This window comes from Chiloscyllium plagiosum, chromosome 14, assembly GCF_004010195.1.
Source record: "Chiloscyllium plagiosum isolate BGI_BamShark_2017 chromosome 14, ASM401019v2, whole genome shotgun sequence".
Classification (NCBI taxonomy): domain Eukaryota; kingdom Metazoa; phylum Chordata; class Chondrichthyes; order Orectolobiformes; family Hemiscylliidae; genus Chiloscyllium; species Chiloscyllium plagiosum.
The window spans coordinates 41,310,524-41,333,142 of NC_057723.1; the positions used below are offsets into that span (position 1 = coordinate 41,310,524).

General features: G+C 40.9%; 2 protein-coding genes across 7 annotated transcripts in view; one reads left to right on the forward strand and one right to left on the reverse strand.

The window, feature by feature from the left end:
• The window catches only part of LOC122556673 (nuclear factor NF-kappa-B p105 subunit-like), a 151,293-nt gene extending 147,850 nt beyond the window's left edge, over nucleotides 1-3,443 (reverse strand). The window contains exon 1 of the mRNA XM_043703690.1: nucleotides 3,262-3,443. The gene's annotated coding sequence lies outside the window, so the exon portion shown is untranslated. The remainder of the gene's footprint in view (nucleotides 1-3,261) is intronic.
• A 190-nt stretch (nucleotides 3,444-3,633) lies between these two features.
• Nucleotides 3,634-22,619, forward strand: part of ppp3ca (protein phosphatase 3, catalytic subunit, alpha isozyme) — a 425,143-nt gene continuing 406,157 nt past the window's right edge. For 2 of the 6 annotated variants that reach the window (XM_043703681.1, XM_043703683.1), the window contains exon 1: nucleotides 3,634-3,803. In XM_043703681.1, coding sequence (XP_043559616.1) covers nucleotides 3,749-3,803 — 55 coding nt within the window. In that variant the 5' untranslated portion in view covers nucleotides 3,634-3,748. The remainder of the gene's footprint in view (nucleotides 3,804-22,619) is intronic. The other 4 variants (XM_043703684.1, XM_043703686.1, XM_043703682.1 and 1 more) reach the window with 3 other exon arrangements.

Consider the following 22,619-nt stretch of genomic DNA (forward strand, 5'->3'; position numbering starts at 1 on the left):
GGGGGGAGAGAGAGAGGGGGAGAGAGAGAGGGGGAGAGAGAGAGAAAGAAAAAGAAAAAGAAAAAGAGGAGAGAAAGAGAAAGCGAGAGCTGCTTCACCTCTCGTGTGACATGAACCCAAGGTACTGATTGAAGCCATCATCATGGATACTAAACTTGTCTATCAGCTTCTGCTCAGCCACTTTGCATTGTCGCCTAACCCAAAGTCCACCTTGGCGGACAATAATCCAATATCCAAGGCCGAATGTGTGTGACCACTGAAGTGCTCCCTGACTGGGAGGGAACAGTCCTGTCTGTTGATTGTTGTGTGGTCTCCATTCATCAGTTGTCATAGTGTCTGCTTGGTCTCACCAACATACCAGGCCTCAGGACATTCTAGCGTGCAGCATATGAGATGGATAACATTGGCTGAATCACATGAGTACCTGCCACCTACACAGTGGGGGGGCGTCCCCACAGGTAATGGTGGTATCCTTGTTGACACGGAAATGTCTTGCAGTGGTTGACGTGACAAGGTTGTACAATGTTGTGGTCAAGTTGTCCTTCCGAAGATACACAAAGCCAACACACCTGGATGTCCCAATGTATCAGGCAATGGGACCCTGTGTGAGAACCTCTCTGGCTATGTCAAAGTCATCTTGAAACCAATTGTAAAGGGGACCCCCCAGCTTCTGTTGCGACACTACAGATTTCTTACAGAAACTCAGCACCCATGGACGAGTTGAACCGGGAACATTCCTTGTCACAATGGACATTTCTGCATTCTACACTAGCACCCCCATGGTGATGACATTGCTGCAACAGCCTCAGTGCTCAATACCAACAACTGCCAATTTCCAAACACCATCCTACAACTCATCCACTTCATCCTAGACAACCAGTTCTCCATCCAGACACACTGAACAGCCATGAGGACCAAATTTGCATCCCAATATGCCAACATTTTCATGCACAAGTTCGAACAAGACTTCTTTGCTGCACAGGACCTCCAACCAACTCTATACACAAGATATATTGATGACATTTTCTTCCTCTGGACCCATGGCGAGGAGTCACTGACAACTACACAATAGTATCAACAAGTTTTATCCCACCATCAGACTTACCACGGACTACTCTTTAGTATCTGTCTCATTCTTGAACGCATGCATCTCCATCAAGGATGGGTACCTCAGAATCTCACTCTGCCGCAAACCCACAGATAACCTCTCAATGCTACACTTGTCTAGCTTCCACCCGAAACATACTTAAACAGCCATTCCATACTGACAAGTCCTACGCAAACACAGGATCTGTTCAGATGAGGAGAAAAGTCATGGACATCTGAAGGTGCTGAAGAATGCCCTCATAAGAACAGGGTACAATCCTCAACTCATCGATTGCTAGTTCTGATGTGCAACCGCTAGAAATCATAATGACCTCCTCAGGAGGCAGATATCATGCAACCAATAGGGTACCCTTGGTTGTCCAGTACTTCCCGGGGGCCGAGAAACTATGCCATGTTCTTTGCAGCCTGCAATACATTATTGATGAGCGTGAGCATTTCACCAAGACTTTTCCTATGCCTCAACTTCTCACCTTTAAAAAACCACCAAACCTCAAACAGACAATCGATCGCAGCAAACTGCCCAGCCTTCAGGACAACATCGACCACAACACCACACAATCATGACATGTCAACCACTGCAAGATGTGTCAATGTGTCGACATGGATACCACCATTACCCGTGGGAACACCACCGACCCTTTACACAGTAGGTACTCATGTGACCCGGCCAACGTTGTCTATTTCATACGCCACAGGGTACACTGGTGAGACCAAACAGATGCTACGACAATGGATGAATGAACACCACACAACAATCAACAGGGAGGGATGTTCCCATCCATTCGGGGAGCACTTCAGCGGTTGTGGACATTCTGCCTCGGATCTTCGGGCGACTGTTTCAGAGGCAAACTTCGGGATAGACAACAATGCAAAGTGGCCGAGCAGAGGCTGACAGCCAAGTCTGTATCCATGAGGATAGCCTCAACCGGTATCTTGGGTTCACATCACATTACAGGTGAAGCCACTACACTACAAACATACTCTCTCTCACACACGCACACACTCATGAGGGCCCTTGCTCACTCTCACACACCCACACTCATACCCTTTCACAGGCTTATACTCCATCACACCCACTTTACCAAGCTTTCTCACGCAAACACACACTCTCACGTGCACTCGCACATGCACAGACTCTTTCGCTCATGCACGCACACAGACATGGGGTGTGTCTATATGGTGAATTTGTATTTGCAGAATTATTTGGTAATACATTCTATTTTGTTCAAAAAATGCACAATCTGCAGGCAGTCAATGCATGTAATATTTTGTATATTTCACTTTGGAAACAGATCCAGTCTAACTCAAGATTGGGATACAGACAAACTCTGACCTCACACCTTTAGTGCATTGTCTGAGCTGAGATATCACCTTTGTTATAAACTTTAAGTTATCTTGAGAAGGTGACTTTAAAGTAGTTTTGGGATTTACATATTAATGAACCAAAATTTGCAACCCATTCTAAAAGATGAAAGACTTAACAGTCCAGGTTTATTCAATATATTATTGTACACTGTAATCTTTTGCTATAAGATTTGTGTCTTATGATCTTATACTCCACAACCACCTGAAGGAGCAGTGCTCCAAAAGCTAGTGCTTCTAAATAAACCTGTTAGACTATATAACCTGGTCAGTCCAACAGCGATTTCTCTACATCATGGCTACCATCGACACTACTTAAAAAGAAAACTCACTGAAGGCATGATAACTCAACTCAACTTAAACAAAAAGCAAAAAGCTGCAAGTCTAAAATAAAAACAAAATGTTAAAAATGTTCATCAGGCAAGACAGCATCTGCCGTGAACACAGATGAGTTAATGTTTTGGATTGTAACTCTCATTAAAACAATCTGGCAAGAAAAAAAACGTAGACATTTGAAAGAATTTATGCACATTGAAGATATGCATTGAATTTAGATGAAGAATCAAGCAGCCAAATATTGCTGTATAGTCTCTCAACAGATGCTAGAATCTGAACTGTTGAGCAGCTGCCAGCTTTTCTGATTTTAGCTCTTATGTCCACCCCTCCTCATTCCCTTTAGGCAGACATGATGTAGAAAAGTAACCACCCGCAGTCCACGTCGTACATTTTTATTATACGATGCTCAGCAATGTCGCGTTCGCTTGTGCGTTACTACCCCAACCCCCGCAATACCTGCTGGCGTTGGAGTCTCCTTCGAAATACCAACAGCAATACTGAGTAGCGGTTGGTTGGCTGGGAGGGAGGGGGTAGCCCTGCGCCTCCGTGAGAGGGCAGTAAGAGGCTGACCCTGGCGCCAAATGCGTAGGAGTTTCCCCAGCAGCCGCCATCTTGATGGATGGCCCGGCCCGACGTCACGTGACCCTTCCCCCCCATCCCCGGCCCCAAAGTGGACAGGGCTCCGCGCGCAGCCGCGCTTCGCGGGACCGGCGCGGACGGGACGTCTTCCCTACCCGCAGGCTTCGCGCGAGCGAGCGCGCGCGCGCACACACGACTCGTGGCGGCGCCGCGCGTGCCTGGTAGCCCGCCCGCCCGCCTTCCTGCCGTTACTGGCTGCTTCTGAGTGGAGCAGCGCTGCCCCGGTGATGCTGTAGCAACTGCAGCCCTGCCGCACGCTTCAGTCGGGAGCACGGAGACTTGCCTGAACCCATTGCATTCGCTCATGAAGATGTCCAACAATGACATAAACATAGCTACCACGGAGAGGATGGTAAAATGTGAGTACCAGCTCAGGAGCAATGCAATGCACATTTTGATAATTAAATATATAAACCGGGCGCTGGAAAAATTACAAACGGTTGAACGCCTATGTGATAATGGTGATATCGTTGAGTTGAGGAAGCTATAGGAGCTTGTAGACAGCGTTGGCTCCCATTCGTTTTTAAAATACTGAACGTGTAGCAGTCGACACTGATACTGCACTTTAAAAAATTGCTGTTGAATATTTTTCGATGTTAATCAAATTTAGCCTAGACTATGTTATCATGATTGCATGTTCTAATATTGCACATTCTGTCTTTGCGGCACTGTGTGAAGCCTCTAATTCTATTAGTTATGTTTGCCTCTGATTTTTTTTTGAGTATGGCTGTCGCTTGTTTGATTTTATTGCAGTCAACCTTATACCTATTTCCGAGTCCAATTATTTAGGATTTTTTTTATAAGCAGACTGGCGCTGTCCAAGTGTCAGCTGCTGATCTGCACGCACATCACTTGGTCAACGTGTACAAAAATAGATTTGAGTTGCAATTCTCTTATGATTAATGACAGTTAGCTTTGTTTATTTTATATAGTAAGGTCTTTCCGTTTGTTTTGATTTTCGCATTTAAAGCCACCGCCCGAGTGGAATATGCGTTTTATTGCAGTGGCTTCGCGGCAACGACCATTTCAGTGAGTGGGTGATTCCCTCATTTAAAGGTCTCCCCTGGAATTTAGAACATCTACGCAATAGGCATCACTGCAGATTGCTGTTTCGAAGTGGATTTTAAAAACACAATAATCCGTTTCTTGTGCAAACGTTCTCAGTGTTCGCCCTGGAACTGGATCACGATTGATAGCTATTAGTGGAATGAGTTAGTGGGATTACCTGTGTGGCAGTAGTGTATTCCACACCATGGTTCTACACTGTTCAGTGGGGAGATGATCATGGAAATACCGGGTACTTTGGAGTTAATTGGAATCTGATTATGAAAAAAAAAATCCCTGTACCGGAGGGTGGAAGACGTCAGAATGCGATAATCTTCACGTGTTGCGTGTAATATTGGTTCATCTTTTCAATGCAACAGCACTGTCAGTGAATAATTTCCGTTTAAAAAGCTATGCAACTAAATTATTCTGGTATTATCTTGAATCTTATGTTATAATGGCTTGTTCAAATTTAGAATATTTTGATGAATAACAACATTTTGAGTCGAATGATCTTGGACTCGGTTGGTTTTCCAGATGCATTTGCTGTACTGCATCCATAGTCTTGAGAAAGTATTAACGTGGAGATATTATTTTCTGTCATTTAATGATAAGTACATTTTGTGCATACACAAATCATCCTTAACAAAGTGGTACAGAAAATTATCAGGCAGCATATAATACGCAAACTACATAAATGTTATTCAGTTTTTTTCAAAATGTTAATATCTACCCAAGCATGCTAAACAGTTTTCTCATGTAATTGTTCTGCAGTTGCACTGGCTAATATGTTGCTAATTCAGGAGAGTAATTTATCAGTTCATTCATTGTAATATACAGCATTTGGATTTTTAAAAGTATATAAATAGAAATTTGAGTGGGAGATGGAATAAATTAAAGGCTGATTGAAGTGGAGGGATGGTGGGATTGATTCATTCACACTCCTTACCTATTATTTAAGTCAAAGTACAGTTTAGCATTGAGATGTCCAAACAGAGGGAAAATACAGATGTCTCTAATGTGTTTATCAGATTAATTGTTGGAGCAACCTAGACATTAGAATCAAAAAGTGTGGCACTGGAAAAGCACAGCAGATCAGGCAGCAGCCAAGAAGCAGGAGAGTCAACATTAAGGGCATAAGCCGTTCATCAGGAATGTGGGGTGGGGATGGGGCTGAGAGATAAATAGGGAGGTGGGGGCTCGGACGGTAGCTGGGAAGATGATAGGTAGTTGCAGGTGGTGGATGATAGTGATAGGTCAGAGGGGAGGATGGAATGGATAGGTGGGAAGGAAGATGAACAGGTAGGACAGTTCAAGAGGGCAGTACTGAGTTGGAGGGTTGGATCTGGTATGAGGTGGGGGGAGGATAGATTAGGAAATTAGTGAAGTCGATGTTGATGTTATGTGACTGAAGAGTTCCAAGTCGGAAGATGAGACATTCCTTCTCCACTCATCGGGTAGCTTGGACTTGGTGGTGGAGGAGACCCAGGACTTGCATATCCTTGGTGGAGTGGGAAGAGGAGTTGAAGTGGTTGGTCACAGGGCGGCAAGGTTGTATAACTTACATTGCAAATAGCCAGACGACTCTATTGATGCTGTAACAATATTCGCCCTGCCCTCAGTCATAAATAAGTTAAGGCAAATACCAGCTACATTGATACAGATTTGGCCTTCGCCAAACATTGTATTTTTACAAAGTAAAATAAGTTTGCACATTTCTCTCCAAAAAAATTTTATAAAAAGACTCTAAGATCACTTATTGTGTATCAATATATGCTTTTGTAACCTTTGTGTAAATAAAATTGAACACCAAATTATATTGTAAATTGCCAAAAAGGATTTGGAAATAAAATTATATACTGGTGGTATCACAATTCAGTTCAATGATAGTTGACTGTATAGTATCCATTACAGATATTTCACATTTATCTATTGTATCTTAAACTGGACATTTCATACATTTTCTCATCAGAGTTCTACCTTGTGTTCCACTTCCTCATAACTTTCTTTTGATGTACGTCTACAAATAACATGCGTGCACCTTCCTATATAAAATCAGAATTCAAAAGACTTTCTCCTTGCTCACAATACTCCTTATAAAACTTCAAGATCTCCATGTCAACTTGTTTCCAGGTTTGATAAGAATTCAAGTATACAGCTGAGTGTTCCGGTAACTCCCTTGGATTATTGTGCTTGACTCCATATGCTGAGTTGTAACAATAAAAAAACCTTTTCTGCCATCTATAAAAGTGAATAAATATGTTAAAATATAAAAAAAACATAATGACCAATAATGAATTACTGATATGTAATTTTTCCTGTTCATTTCGAGAAGTCAAATTTGTATATGAAAACAAAAATGCGTAACAACTTTGTATCCTTTATTCACACTAATTTTGGTAAAATAATTTTGTCATAGTATCAATTTAACACTGAAAGTTACAAAATTATATTTTGTCACTGTCAGTGACATCTTACAAATTGGATTCTTTTCAGTTCCAAGTTACTTGCCAAAATCTGTTACAATTCTGACCAAGAAGAAATTAATTCTAAAGAATGGCGACGAAATCAGTAGCTTAGCAACAACAACAACTTGCATTTTTATAGAATGGAATTCTATTTTCCATTCCTACTAAGTGGAATGGTTCAAAGTTCCACCAAAATATTAGGTGCAGAAGAAATCCTGTCCAAAGGTGCCAAAATGAAGTACTAAACATACACTAAACACAACTAGAAAGCAAAATATTGCAGTTAATGGGAAACAGAAAATTATGGAAATGCTTTGGAGATAACTGACAAGATTGCATTTAAAGGTGAAGTTTATTCACCCAAACAGCTCACGATGAAGAGTCCTCGACTTAAATTTTAATTTGTGCATTATCTTTCTCTACAATTGTTTGATACGCCTATTGAGTATTTCCAGTATTTAGTGTCACATTTAGGTATACTTCTCCAGCCCTGGATAAACACGTAATAGGGGGAGGGGAAAAAAATGAAGCTTGCATTTATATAATGTCTTTCATGATCTCAAGATGGCCTAAAGCACTTTCCAATATTTTTGTAGCAGAGTCACATTTGTATTGTAGGTAAGGCAGAAGCCAATTTGCCAACCACAAGGTCTTGCAAACAGCAATGTGTTAGTGGTTGTGAGATAAGTATTGGAACAATTTCCAGGGAAAATATCCCTACTCTTTGTTGAAGTGGTTCCATGGAAGCTATTATGTCTCCTTGAAAAGACAAACAAAACCTTACTTTTAACATCTGAAACATGTACTTAGAACAATGCTTTACTTGCTCAGTACTATATCCCAGAGTGCAAGCCTTTAATTTGTGCTTGAGTCATCTATATCAACTTGACTTTGTTGGGAGCTCATTCCAGAGCTTGAGCACAAAACTCAATACCACTCAAATTCAGAGCCATGAGTGAATTGTATATAGTACTGAGCAAGTAAAGCATTGTTCTAAGTACATGTTTCAGATGTTAAAAGTAAGGTTTTGTTTGTCTTTTCAAGGAGACATAATAGCTTCCATGGAACCACTTCAACAAAGAGTAGAGATATTTTCCCTGGAAATTGTGGGTGACACGGTGGCACAGTGGTTAGCACTGCTGCCTCATAGCGCCGGAGACCCGGGTTCAATTCCCGCCTCAGGCGACTGACTGTGTGGAGTTTGCACGTTCTCCCTGTGTCTGCGTGGGTTTCCTCCGGGTGCTCCGGTTTCCTCCCACAGTCCAAAGATGTGCAGGTCAGGTGAATTGGCCATGCTTAATTGCCCGTAGTTAGGTAAGGGGTAAATGTAGGGGTATGGGTGGGTTGCGCTTCGGCGGGTCGGTGTGGACTTGTTGGGCCGAAGGGCCTGTTTCTACACTGTAAGTAATCTAAGTAATCTAAAAAAATTGCACTGTTGGACTTTGAATTAGATTCATCCTAAAGACTGTGTTCCATCTGCTTTCTTGGATGGATGTAGAATATTCCAAGGCCTTATTTCAAAATAAAGAGCAGGGTAGTTATCCTGGTCAATAATTTTTCCTCAATCAAATTAGAAAAAACAGATTATCTCATTGCTTTTTGTGGAAGTGCACAAGAGTTGCTGTATTTCCTAAGTTAGATTATTGGTTAAACTTCACAAAGTACTTCACTTGATTGTGAAGCACTTTGAGTTATTTGGTAGTTGTAAATACAGTTTATAGTTGAGGTTTTTTGCAGCTTGCACACACATGCTTGTGCATGCCAGAACCAAATGATCACAACTTGCTGCACCTTTAAGTAAAATCATGGCTTTAACCATCCAACATAGGAATTAATAATGCACTTACAGTTTTAATTTTATAAGTAAGTAGTCTGAGGTTAAGAAAACCAAGTGAACAAAATTTCAAAACTGATCAATGTTGCTTTAAATAATTAGTTACAATGCTTCTGGCGATATAAACAATGTAGACTTCTTTTCACCAATATTCATTTTAAAAAGAAAGAATGAAGTTTGCCAACAAGATTGAGATTTGAGTAAAGTGCCAGCTTTGTGAATGAGATTCTCTCCGTCTTTGGACTGAGAAGTAAATAATTTTTCTTGTGGTTTATGAGTAACACCTCCACAATTTCTTCTTTCTCAGGTCCCTCTCTGCATTGTTACTGCCAATAAATCTTAGGTACCTGTCTTGTTTCTGTTACATTTTATTGTCAAATATAAAATGAGTAGAAAATGCTGGAACTGTGTAAAATGCTGTTAAGTACTGAAATACTGCATGCAGTTCTGGTCATCATGTTATGAGAAGGATGTGATTGCTTGAGAGAAGGTGCAAAAGAGTTTAAGTGGATTCTGTCTGGCCTTGTGGTTTTGAGCTATGAGAAAAGCTTGGATAATCTGTAGTATTTTCCTTGGAATAGTGAGGTTGAGAGGGTTCTGATAGGGATGTATAACATCGTGAGAGGCATAGATATGCTGTTAGGAAGGCATTTTGTTTGTTAGGGTCAATAATTGGGGACATAGATTTAAGATGAGGTAGAAGTCGAAGATGACAGTTAAGATTAGGTTGCCACAAATTACCTACAGTGTGGAAACAGGCCATTTAACCCAACAAGTCCACACCGACCCTCCGAAGAGTAACCCACCTAGACCCACTCCACCACCTTACATTTTAAAACAAATTCTGGAATATGTGAAATGCTATTTCCTTTTCCCTCTATAATTCAGTTGATGTTAAACAAAAGCATGATCTGATTGCATGAAAAACTAAAACATATCATAATTTTGATTGTCAGACATAAAGAAATATTTTAACTAGTTATGTAAAACATCATAGAAGTTGGATCAGAGCCAGATCAAAAGTAGGCCTGTTGTTAAGCTAATAATGCCATAATGAACAGGCAGTATTTCCTGTGGTAAGGTAATGAAGTCATGTAGTGCACTTGCATGCATTTGATATGTAATTATTTTTCTCACATTGATTTATCTTTACTACATATTTCATGTCAGTATACAGACTTTCCCAGCAAGATTATCTGTCTAGTCCCTACCCATCGATGATTTTCAGGAAGCATTTCCCCAACCTCCACTTCAAGCAAAAGCAATGCTTGAGATCCTTGATATTCATCAAGGAGGTAGTTACAGAAATGTGCCATCCACTTCGAAAGGATCTGTAGCTTCACAACAATGGAGAAACAGTGCTGGTGACCAAAGTTCCTATCATTCTCAACCTGCATCCATTCAGATTGGGACCAGTAACATTAAAAACGTATCCTACTATGATGCTTTCAGGAGGTGATGGAGTCCTTACACTTTATGAGAGAAGAGTTTGTCATTTCCTTTCTAACCAGAGAAAGACGGGATTAGAAGTCACATTACTTTGCCAAGGTCGTGGGATTTCCAATTGTGTAGAAAGTAATTGACTGAATGCCCATTACATGGAAGCCAGTACACCTAAATGGGGAGAGGTACATGAGCATCAAGTTGTTTAACCCATTAATGTGCAGTTTATGTGCAATCATGCCTAGGCGTCATGTCAGTGAATACCTTCTCTCTTAGTAGCAGCCTTCATCCCAAACCTGTTGTCTTTGGAGCATTTTAGAATACCAGAGGCTGGTTGTTTAGATATTGATCAACCATATGCATGGAACATGACCTTTTTTGCCAATTGTAGACACCATCCACTTAGACGATTGTGGATCAGAACATCTGTATTTTCAAGCAATGATTCTGATGCCTGATTGCTTGGAGAGAGTCCTACAGTGCTCCCAATGGTATTTCTCCATGTTTGTGTAATCTGCATCAGCCAAGTCTTGCTGTTATGTGGATGCATCTGTTGTCACCAGGATTATGGAGAAAACCTCTGGAGAAGGAAGAAGAGGCAGGAGAAGGCATCTGCGACCATTTCACCATGGATGAACTCTCACTGAGAAGCTAATAAGACTCCGTTCTCTTAGCATCTCATTCTGTCATCTCCACTGTTTCATAAATCCACATTTTTCCATCTATCTGTGACATTCTGCCACAGCATTCTTTTGGCCAAAATCGTGAATAAAGCCATCCAGAAAAAAGTACCCATTATAACTTTGTCCAACAACACAAATCAATAATACATGTAGTACTCAACAATGTTTTGTCTCAGTCTGTTCTTGCAGGTGCCTTTGCCTGTGCTGTTAGTCAGGCTACACCATGGTTGCAGCATGCTGGGAGACTGAATCCCCTGTGGAATTTGACACTGACCTTGTCCTTCAGGGAGCTGGCAAGAATTTAGTCAGACAGCCATACAGCATGGAAACCAACCCTTTCTTCCAACTCGTCTGCGCCGACCAGACATCCTAATTTGACCAAGTCCCATTTGGCCCATATCCCTCTGAACCCTTGCTATTCATATACCCATCCAGTTGCCTTTTAAATGTTGTAAATGTACCTGCCTCTACTTCCTATGGCAACTCCATGCACGCACCACCCTCCGCATGAAAACGTTTCACCTCTCACCTTAAAACCTATGTGCTCTAGTTTTGGACACCCTCACCCTCTGAAAAAGACCTTGCCTATTCACCCTATCCATGCTCCTCATGATTGTATAAACCTCCAATGCTCCAGGGAAAAAGAGTCCCAGCCTATTCAGCCTCTCCTTATAACTGAAACCGTCCAGTTCTGGCAACATCCATGTAAATCTTTTCTGCAGCCTCTCAAATTTAACATCATCCTTCCTATAGAAGGACAACCATAAATGTAAGTACTATTCTAAAAGTGGTCTTACCAATTCCTGTATAACTACCACATGATGTCCCAACTCCTATTCTCAATGTTTTGATCAATGAAGGTAAGTGTGCTAAACACTGCTTTTACTATCTTGTCTACCTGTGACTCCAGTTTCAAGTAATTATGCATCTGCAGCCCAAAGTCTCTTTGTTCAGTAACACTACCCAGGGCCCTTCCATTCATTGTACAAGTCCTGCCCTGGTTTGTTGAACCAAAATGCAAAACCTCACATTTGTGAAATTAAATTCCATCTGCCATTCCTTGGCCCATTGGCCCAACAGATCAAGGTTCCATTGTACCTTGAGGTAATCTTCTTCACTACACCACCTATTTTGGTGACATCTTCAAACTTGCTAACCATGCCTCCTCTATTCATATCCAAGCCATTTATATAAATGATGAAAAGCAGTGCACTCAGCACCGATCCTTGTGGCACACTGCTGGTCACAGGCCTCCAGTCTGAAAAGCAATCCTCTACCACAACACTCTGTCTTCTGCCTTCAAACCAATTTTGTATCCAATTGGCTAGCTCCCCCTAGATCCCATGTGATCTAACCTTAGTCACCAGTCTGCCATGTGGAATTTTGTCGAGCAATTTGCTGAAGTCCACGTAGACAATATCTACTGCTCTGCCTTCTTCAATCTTCTTTGTCACCTTTTCAGAAAAACTCAATCAAGTTAGTGAGACACGATTTCCCACACACAAAGCCATGTTGACAATCTCTAATCAGTCCTTGCCTTTCCAAATGCATGTAAATCCTGTGGCTTAGAATCCTCTGCAACTACTGACATAAGGGTCACTGGTCTATAGTTCCCCAGCTTTTCTTTACTGCCTGAAATAATGGCACCACATTAGCCAACCCCAGTCTTCTAGCACCTCACCTGTAGCTATCAATGATACAAATATCTCAGCAAGTGGCCCAGCAATCTATTCCTCAGCTTTCCATAAAGTTCTGGGAAACACCTGATTAAGTACCGGGGACTTATCTACCTTGCTGCATCTTAAGACCTCCAACACCTCTTCTTCCATAATATGAATGTTTTTCATTACATTAGTCTTTATTTCTCCAAGTTCCCTAGCAATGTCCTTCTCCTTAGTAAATACTGATGAGAACTATTCATTTTATGTTTCACCCATCTCCTATGGTTCCACACGTAATGCCACATTGATCTTTAAGGGGCCCTATTCTCTCCCTAGTTACTCTTTTGCCCTTAATATATTTATAGAATCTCTTTGGATTCTCCATAACTCCATGTGCTAAGGCTAACATATATCGCATTTTCACGTTTTTGTTTTCTCTCTCAAGTATACTCCTACTGCCCTTATATTACTGTAGGGATTCATTCGATCCCAGTTGTCTATACCTGATATATGCCTCCTGCTCTTCCTTGACTAGAGCCTCAATTTCTCTAGTCATCCAGCATTCCCTGCACGTACTAGCCTTGCCCTGCACACTAACAGGGACATTCTGTTCCTGAGCTCTCACTATTTTAATCTTAAAGACCTCCCCCAATCAACTTTTGCAAGTTCATTTCTAATACCATCAAAAGTGGCCTTACTCGGACTTAGAACTTGAACGTTTCTATTCGTTCTATCCTTTTCCACAACAATTTTAAAACTTATAGAATTATGATCAATGGCTTCAGAGTGCTCCCCCACTGACACCTCAGTCACTTGCCTTGCCTTATTTCCTAACAGACGGTCAAATATTGCTCCATCTCTCGAAGATACATCCACATTCTTCAGTTCCAATCTGGTTGCAGCCCACTTATGCATGGTGATGCGCAACATGCAGATCCTGATGCCATATCATCCTCTAAAGAATGTGCAATGCCAGCATCTGACCTGGTGGCTATGACTGCCTATTTGATAGAATGATAATTTGCCTTTAGAAGTCTGTCTTGGTCATGGAGCTGCACTGCCTGTTCTTGGCAGCTGTTCTTGTGTATCGGATGATAAAATATCAGAAGGGGAAGGTTTGGGTGAGGGAAGACAGGGATGATGGAATGGATAACAAAGATCCATAATCACATTATCTGCAGTTTTCATTTCATGTCAGATACCAGGGTGAGGGTGAAGTGTCAATTAGGTGTATCTGCAGGACAAGAACATACCATCATGCTGACTGTACTTGTGTTAGTGCATGCGACGGTTTCTGAGAAAGCTGGACACACACTGTTGAACACACTTTTCACCAGCTGCCCTAGTAGAAGATACATGCATATTCTCCATTTTGCTCTGCTCTTTGCATTTGTGGTCACTTTATCTTCAAGAGAGAAGGAAGAATGTAATTTATAATGTAACATTGTAATTTGTTGATATGCCAGTACATCTGAATACCTGTAGAATGTTTAGAAACAGCTAGACATGGGCAGGACGCTGAGGAGGAATACCTGAATGTTAGGCCTAAATCCCAATTGTTAGGAATGATAAACACAACCTTTGAATTTATGTAGTGATTATACCATAATGAATGGTCCTAAAATGCTTCAAAGGAGTACTGTAAGACAAAGAAAATTGATATCAGCCACATATCTTTCATCACCCTACTAGGTAACATCTGTAGTGAGCCTCCAGGCAAAGCACTGTACATGATTACTGCTTTCTATTTATATGTTTGGGTTTCTTTGGGTTGGTGATGTCATTTCCTGTGGTGGTTTCATTTCCTGTGACAATGTCATTTCCTGTTCTTTTTCTCAGGGAGTGGCAGATGGGGTCTAAATTGACGTGTTACCTAGTAGGGTGATGAAATGTCTGGAAATGAACCTTCCAGCTCAGCGAGCAAACCTACATCTAGAATCTCAACCTGAGCTACAAATCTTCTCAAAACTCGCTATGCTCAAAGCATTTACAGGCCCCTTGAATTTAACAACATTGAAATAAAAATTACCTTGAATAAGGTAACATTGAAGGAGAACAGTCTGTATTAGGTTAGATGACCTAAAGTTTGGTTTAAAAGGTATGTTTTGAAGAGTGGCTTACAGCAGGAAAGTGATGTAGACAGCAGGAGAGATGTTGGGAGAGAATTCCAGAACTTGGAATCAAGACAACAGAAGGCATAATCTTTCATGGTGAAGCAATTACAATTGAGAATGCACAAGAGGCTTGAATTAGAGGAGTACTGATTATCTGGGAGGAATGTGGGTTGGTGGAGATCATTGAAATAGGGAGAGCTAAGCTATGGAGCTATTCTTTAATAAAAGAACTTTAAAATCAAGATGCTGCTTGAATGGGGAATAATGTGAACTAGTGAGCACAGGGATGAGAAGAGAAGAGAAGCAGGCCTCACTGTGAATTAAAAGTCAGCTGAGTTATGTATGAGTTTACAAAGGTTTAAATGCAAGCACCTAAGAAGGACTCCACTGGAATATTCAAATCTTTAGCCAATGAAGGTATTGATGAGGGTTTCTGCAATAGACGAGCTGAGGCAAGGACAATGTTGAGTGACTTTATCGAGGGACTGTTGATAAGTGAGTCATGTGATATAGTGCATTGAGCAGTGTTAGTGTCTGATGGGTTGGAGATGTCATGTGAAGCTGCCTGTCAGGCTGTGGGGAAGAAACTCTGGGAATTGATCTCCCTTTTTGAAAGGATGGTGAGCCTTATGGCAACACGATGTAAACGTGGGCTGAATTTACCTATTTGCAGTTCGTGTAGTGGTGAGTAGAGTTTAACAGCATACAGTCTGCTGTGACCCACGGTGAATTTTCTTCTGCTTTTCACATCATGAATTATGAAACCAAAATACTGGATGCATTTCTTGGGGAATTACGTAGTGAGTGAGGTGGAAATGCTTGCTATTGCTGGGACCACCCACCTCCATTGCCATACTTAAAGTCAAGGTATACAATGCTTCATGCATTGCAAAACAGGAATAATCCCTCACACTGCAGTGCTCAACACTGAAAATGTTGCTGGGAAATAATAAGCTACCTCCCTGCTTCCAGGACAGAAGTGTGAAAATGCTGGTTGATGGGGCAGTGGAAAGGAGAGCACCCCTTTCTCCTGCTGACTGCCAATGGAGGCCATGCTAACAGATATGGCCAACCTGTACAGAAATTTGTATAGAGCATGAATCATTGTGTAGAGCGTGTCCCACCACTGAAATGGATGCAAGAGCTGAATGATCATCTATGTTTCTCAAGGGTAAGTACCATCATTTTTGTCTGCGAACTTGTTTAAAGATCAACACTTAGTCTGACTTTGTTTCTGCACATGTTACCTACCAAGGCTGATGGACTCAATATTCAGCATTGCATGCATCTTACAAACATACGAACAAGGAATAAGAGTAGGCCACTTGGTGCCTCAAGCCCGCTCCACTGTTCAGTAAGATCATGCATTTGCTTTATAATCTTTCATCCCCTTGGTCATCAAGGGTCTACCTGTTCTGCCTTTTGAGGAAGACAATTCCGAACATAATTCTCAATCCTCATAGAAAAAGTTTCCACATCTCTGTCTTAATTTGGTGATCCCTTACCTTTAACCTATGTCTGCATGGTCATGTCCACTCTAGAGATTGCACCCAGCTTCTCTGCTAAGTCTACTAATCCTTCATGCTCTCTGTTTCCCATTCACCTCACTGCTTTTCCTGCTCATGCATGACTATTATTTGCTCCAACAGGCTGAATCTCTTGCTTGGTCTCATTGCAGGAGAATCTACTGTCTTAACCCAGACTAATATCTCAACAGCTTTCTGATTGACCTCTCAGACTGCTTGCACTGGATCTGCAGGACTGACTGTGGTCAAACCTGTACTGTAATTGGATGAGCTCCTTGACCACCAGTGGCAGTGTCATCGTACAGACTGCATTTTCCTTTCATTCCACAAAGGACTCTTCCATTTGGACTTTGACAGATCAACATCTATTTGAGGACATTTAGTGTGTCTGCTACATAAGTTGCAGGCATATGCTGCAGCTGTAATGTTGGTGTAGCACAGTTTGGTAAAGCAACATGTCCACTCTTTGACTGAAAGATTGACTGTTCAGTGCTCCTACTGTCACAAATTCCCACTTCCCCCTCTGAGCTAAAAAGCAAGATAAATTGCAGAGGCAAATTACTATGTAACTCAGTTGAATGACGGAATTACAGAATTGTTGTAGTGCAGAAGGAGGCCATTTGACTCATCGTGCCTGGGTTGGTTCTTCAAGTAAGTATCATTACAGAGAGTCAATTTCCTGTTTCAATTCCCTATATCCTACTGGCATCTGTATTCAGTGCTTAAGTCAGTGAGCAATAAAAAAGCAAGTGAAAAGTGCATGTTCATGTCAGCACAAAAGCATCCTGTACAGATGCAGGTTCATAAGCTGCATGGTTGTCACTGCATGCAAAACAACCTTTCAGAAGCATGCAGATCATAGCTGTTAGTCAGTTCCAAAGCAAAATGTTAAAGGACTGAAGTGATGTCTGAGAGCAAGTTGAGGATAAGTCAGTGTATGCTGACACCCGGCATCACTTGCAACTGCATATGCAACAATGTGGGAATGCTGTGACAACACACAGAATTCTAATGATGTCATATGTAAAGCAACTGCACAGAATCAGATTAGAAGTGCAGTATTGAAACAATTCAACAACAGGAATGAGGGAGTGAACACAGAAAACGTGGAGATTGGAAGTGAGCGCAGGAGGATTGAGGGAGTGAGGGTAGGGAAATGAAGGGAGAAGTAAGAGCATGAGGGTACTGGGTGTGGTTGGGGGTAATAGGACCAAAAGAGTGACAGAAGGGAGGATGGGACAGGAGTGAGGATGTATGGGAGGGGGAAATAAGCATGTGTTTGGGGATTGAAGATGGTGAAGAGAAGGAGTGAGGTGATGGTGAGGTGCGGTGGTGAACAGAGAGGGTGAGAGGGGCCCCCAACCCCTTCTCTTTTCACTCCTCATTCTCCCCCTTCATACTTCTTTTGCCCCTTCACAGCCAAACCCCTCTCCTCACTTCACAGCTGCAACAAGTTTAAGACTGTATTTGGTATGCATTGTTTCACACGTGTGAATTTATGCAGTGCATAGTGTGCACATGAGTTGTGTAAATAGACATGGCCAGTGGGTGAAGGGTCAAGGAGGATGGTGACCATGAAGCATAAAGGATATTGTGTAGTAGAAGCACAATATCTGATTGACAGGACAGATATTCAACAACCTGAAGTTGCCAGTTACCCACTATGCTTTACCTGCTGTGAATTTGCACCACTTGATTTCTGGACTAAACTAAATTTAGTTCAGGAGAAGAAGAGATTTAGAGGTGAGATATAAATAATGTAGATTATTGAGGGGCAAATACATGAAAATTTGGTTGTTACCACTCAAGGATAAGCCTTTGAAGCCACTATTTAAGGCTTAAGGAGAAAATTGGGAGAATCTTTCTTGATGTTGAGAATCTGATTTTGTTCATCCTCGGCCTTATTGGTCACTCATTTTGCTGCACCAGGAAGGAAAAAATTTACCTTGGTCACCCATTGATTTTCTTGCTGGAGCCTATCTGTTTATTCTTCCTCTATTTGCTACTCATAGCCTTCAGCCACTTGCACCAGAGATAATCAGTAACAGCTTCTTTACGAGTGCAGCTTCCTTCTTAGAGGAGCAGGCTGTTTTAAAGACGCATAGGCTAGCTGGAACACATGGCAGCACACTAGCTGCAGGGCCCTCTGTTGGGCAGTTTGGCTGAATGCCACAATCATTCAACTGAGGATGCAGCATGTAAAGTATGCATGCTTCAACTGGACCAGGGCTGAGATGATTTCAAATTGTGACCCAAAAACATGAGCAAGCCAATTTTTAGACCATTACCTGAAGGAAAGCTTCAATCAATCTTAACAGCCAACTTTTGCCTCATGCAAATGGGGCCTTTTAAAGCAGGGAATATATAAATGGTTTTAAGGTGCAAATATTTTACCATAATGTAGTAAGCTAACACAGGGGTACAAACCTGCATGTAATATTTTCTCCTCCAATTCATTCCTTTAGAATTTTGTTATTATTCTGAAGAATAATTGGCAGAATTTATATTCATTACAGCCAAATCAATTTAAAAAAGCATGTATTCACATGAACAAGACACAATACTATTATCTGAATGTGCAAATACACTGTGCAAAAGTAAAACAAAACAGAAATTGCTGGACAAATTGAGAAGGCATGTGTTGAGAGAAAGCACGGTTAACATTTCAATCCAGTGACCCTTCATCATAACTAAAGTGCAAAAGTGAATTTTTCCTTGTAAATCAGCTGTATTTTAACATTAAAACATTTGCCAATTATGGGGATATTTGAGAAAGAATATCATTTTGTACATGGAAATATGAAAGGTAAGTTAATTGGACATGGGATGTCTTCATTTGGAACAAAACTGAGAATATTTTAAAAATAAATTTATTATAAAATTGAGTTATTGGTACCCCTTTACAGTTGCATTAAAATCTAAAAAATAGTGCAACACTTCAACAATGCTGTACCCTTATAACACTGTACTGAATTATCTAAATGAAATTGGTGATGATGCTGAAGTGAAAGAACTGTTGCTATTGTTGGTATCAATCTTTACTTATGATCGTCTAAGAATTACACAGTCTTGCAAATATATAATTGGACTTGTCTTGATCTTACAGCAATATCTTCCTTTCTAGGTCAACAAGGTTACCGTAATGGATGATAAGAATCCAAGCAATACATTTCTTTAAGAAGTGTAAATAAACACAGTTACTTACCTCTGATAACAACATGATAACAAAGCTGCAGTCACATTGCTATCTAGAGGGTTTGATTACATTTTGGTAGCTAATTGTAAAATAAGACCATTTGTCCCAATTTGGAAGGAAGTTATGCATACCAATTTTTGAAATGATTGTTATGTGATGTTGATAGCTGGTAATGTATCACGTGTTTCACATATCAATTAAATGCCATAGTGTATCAAAAGTTGATATTCCTGCTACCTTCTACCGTCACAAAAATCTAAAACCATTTTTTAAAAAGTGATCTGCAGATAGAAAGTGCTGGTAGATATTTCTCCATGGTGTTATGGACCAGACAAGGTCCCCTCAAAATATATTAAGAAGATAGTCTAGATCCTAACAATTTCTTACATTAAAAAAAAAGTGTAAGATGTTATGTTCCAGATGCAATTTGATTGGTCAAACTACTTGACTTTAAGCAAAACACACTTTATTTTATACTACAGTTAAAATACAGACAAAATAAAAATAAAACTAAAGCATTGACTTAACTAAACTCTATTAAAATCCTTAATAAAATAATAGACATATTAGCTACTTCTAATTAACTGTTCCAATATAGGAACATCCCATGAACGCACTCTTGGCAAAGGGAAATTCAGTAAACTATATTGTCTCACATGCATTTCTCTTATCAGGAAGGGAACCCTAGCTTTTAGCTGTGACCGAGAGAGGAAAAAGAACTTCCACATCCAGCTTCAAGACCCCATGAAATGCTGAAAGCTAAAACTAAAATCCTGATTCTGTGGGAGCTTGACCCCCATTCAGGCTGTTCCTATTGTTTTTTTAAAAAATAAAACCCAACGCCTCAAAAGATGTGTACTTTATTGGCTTTGAGCACACTACTCAGTCTGTCGTAACCTTTCTTCGTTAAAAAGCACCATGAGGCAAAATATACCTCTTAAAGTCATAGCTTCATCACAGTAGCTCCAATAATCTCACGGAATGAATTAACAAATATTAAATCAGCAGTAAGGAAAGAAAAGATAAAGAATTTTAACATTAACTACTCACGAATGATTTAAATATAATGTAGCATTCCTGTAGATCACAATCAGATTAAAAAGTGGGCATGTAATCTTATTGAGTCTGTGAGCTATGGCAAGATATGTGGTGAAATCGGGTGATAGGTCCAGCATGGCCCATCTCAATGTTGTAAATAACTGGCACCATCTTTTGATGCTTATCACATGGTGTGATGAGGTGCTAATTGATTGGGATTAACACTTAACATATAAATTATCATTAGACCCTAATTCCAGATTTTTATTGAATTCAAAATTCACTGTCTGCCATGGCAGAATTTGAACCTCGGTCCCCAGATTATTAACGGTCTCTGGATTAACAGTCCAGTGATAATACTATGAGGCCATCACCTCATTAACGTTCAGCTCTCATTTGAACAAACTCGCCAAAGGAGCTGTCAGGAAAACTCAGCAAGAAAACCAGAGTGAGCAGTTGGTAGATTCAAACAGCTGCTTGCTCCGAATAATCTGTATGTTTAATATCGGCTACTGATGTCTCAGAGCATAGTCCACCGTATTAGACCACGCATACCCCACATCTAAAGCCATGTACCAGCCTCTAAAAACCATCTGGGTATATCTCCAATCAATTTACAAGACTCTTCTCTGCTGCATTGCAGGCTGCACTGGCAGCTATCGTTGTAATATTAGAGCGAGGACTTTATGTGCTCACGGACAAGTACCCCTCTGATGGATTAGACTAGGCTGCATCTCTAACTTTTTTGCTTGCTATCATAGCAGTCACTGCTTGGATGCTCACAACATCTCAGTCTTGCATTACCTTGTGTCGTTGTGCTTTGTCCTATAAGCCAGCGATGTCTTGCTCATATTATTCAGATTTACCATTTGCCCAGACTCAAAGCCAGGAAGTTTGTTGTAGTTGTCAACAGGTCTCAGTCAAGTCAAAGAGATAGCTTCACTCAGAGTTTCCCGGCCGTGTAAGGTAAAGGAAGCCTCTGATATTGGTCCAGGGCCTCCTTGGGCTGAACAGTGTCAGTATCCACTCATCATAAGGGTTGAGGAGCTCAATGATAGGCAGCACACCACTCGTCTTGACTGTATTTGCCCTCTTGTGAGCTTTGCTCCTCAAGGAATCAGAAGGAAGCACACATTATGGGAGATGGATGTGGATGGCACAGCTTTACTATTGTTTATGATTAGATTAGATTCCCTACAATGTTGCAGGTGCTAAAGTGTCCTGAGTGAGTGAATAGGCAGTGCAGAAGACATGCTGGGTTGGCATGGGTGAGAGTGAGTGGTCAGGCAATAATGCAAGTGGTAGGAGCACAAATTTTTGTGGGAGTGGGCAAAATAGCAAAGACAGAATAAGCGTGATATACCAGACAGAAGATTGTGGGAGAATGGAAAAGATTGTTGACCTTTTATAGTACTGGGCATACCTCCAGATGACTACTTTGACCCAGCTGGCAATCTCTGACCAGATGTGGTTTTGTGGTCTTTGGGAGAAAGAGGATTTCCTACCTGTGTACCACCCCATCCAGCAGGACCTTAAGGTTCCTACCTGCAAAGCAAGGCCCCAATTTCCCTCTGTCTGCCATGTCAGATGTTTGGGTGCACAATGGGATTTTTAAAATGGCATTAGTGCAAAGGATGCTGGTTAGTTCTGGGAGATCTGTAAAGTGGTATGTTGTTCCAGAACAACACACAGTAAAATGGGTTAGAATTCAGACATGAGAGATATTATACAGTTGTGATTGGTTATTAATGAGATGAGTTTGTTAGGATATGGGAGAGAACCTGTTGAATCTCAAGGTGACAAACCCTCCAAAGAGCTTGATGTAGTTCTGGCAGAGCCAAATTTCATAAGAATCAGCCCTGAATATTTTATTCCAAGTCAGGCTTTGTTCTATCAGGGGCCTTTATTTTCATTAGTAAGTTGGATGGAGTAACCAGGACAGCATAAAAAGAGGAGCAGAAGATGGCACATGAATGCAGACATACAGGAGTCCAAATTTGATTGTACCTGAACATAGAATGGCTGGTACACTAGATAAAATGCCAGAAGAAAGACTTTAGGACAGTCCTTAGACTTTCTTTGAGAAAAATCCAAAGAGTTGCAGTTGCCAATTTGGCAATCTAATGTAGAGTCCCAGCTATGCTTAGTTTGATCAATTTGGAATCTGA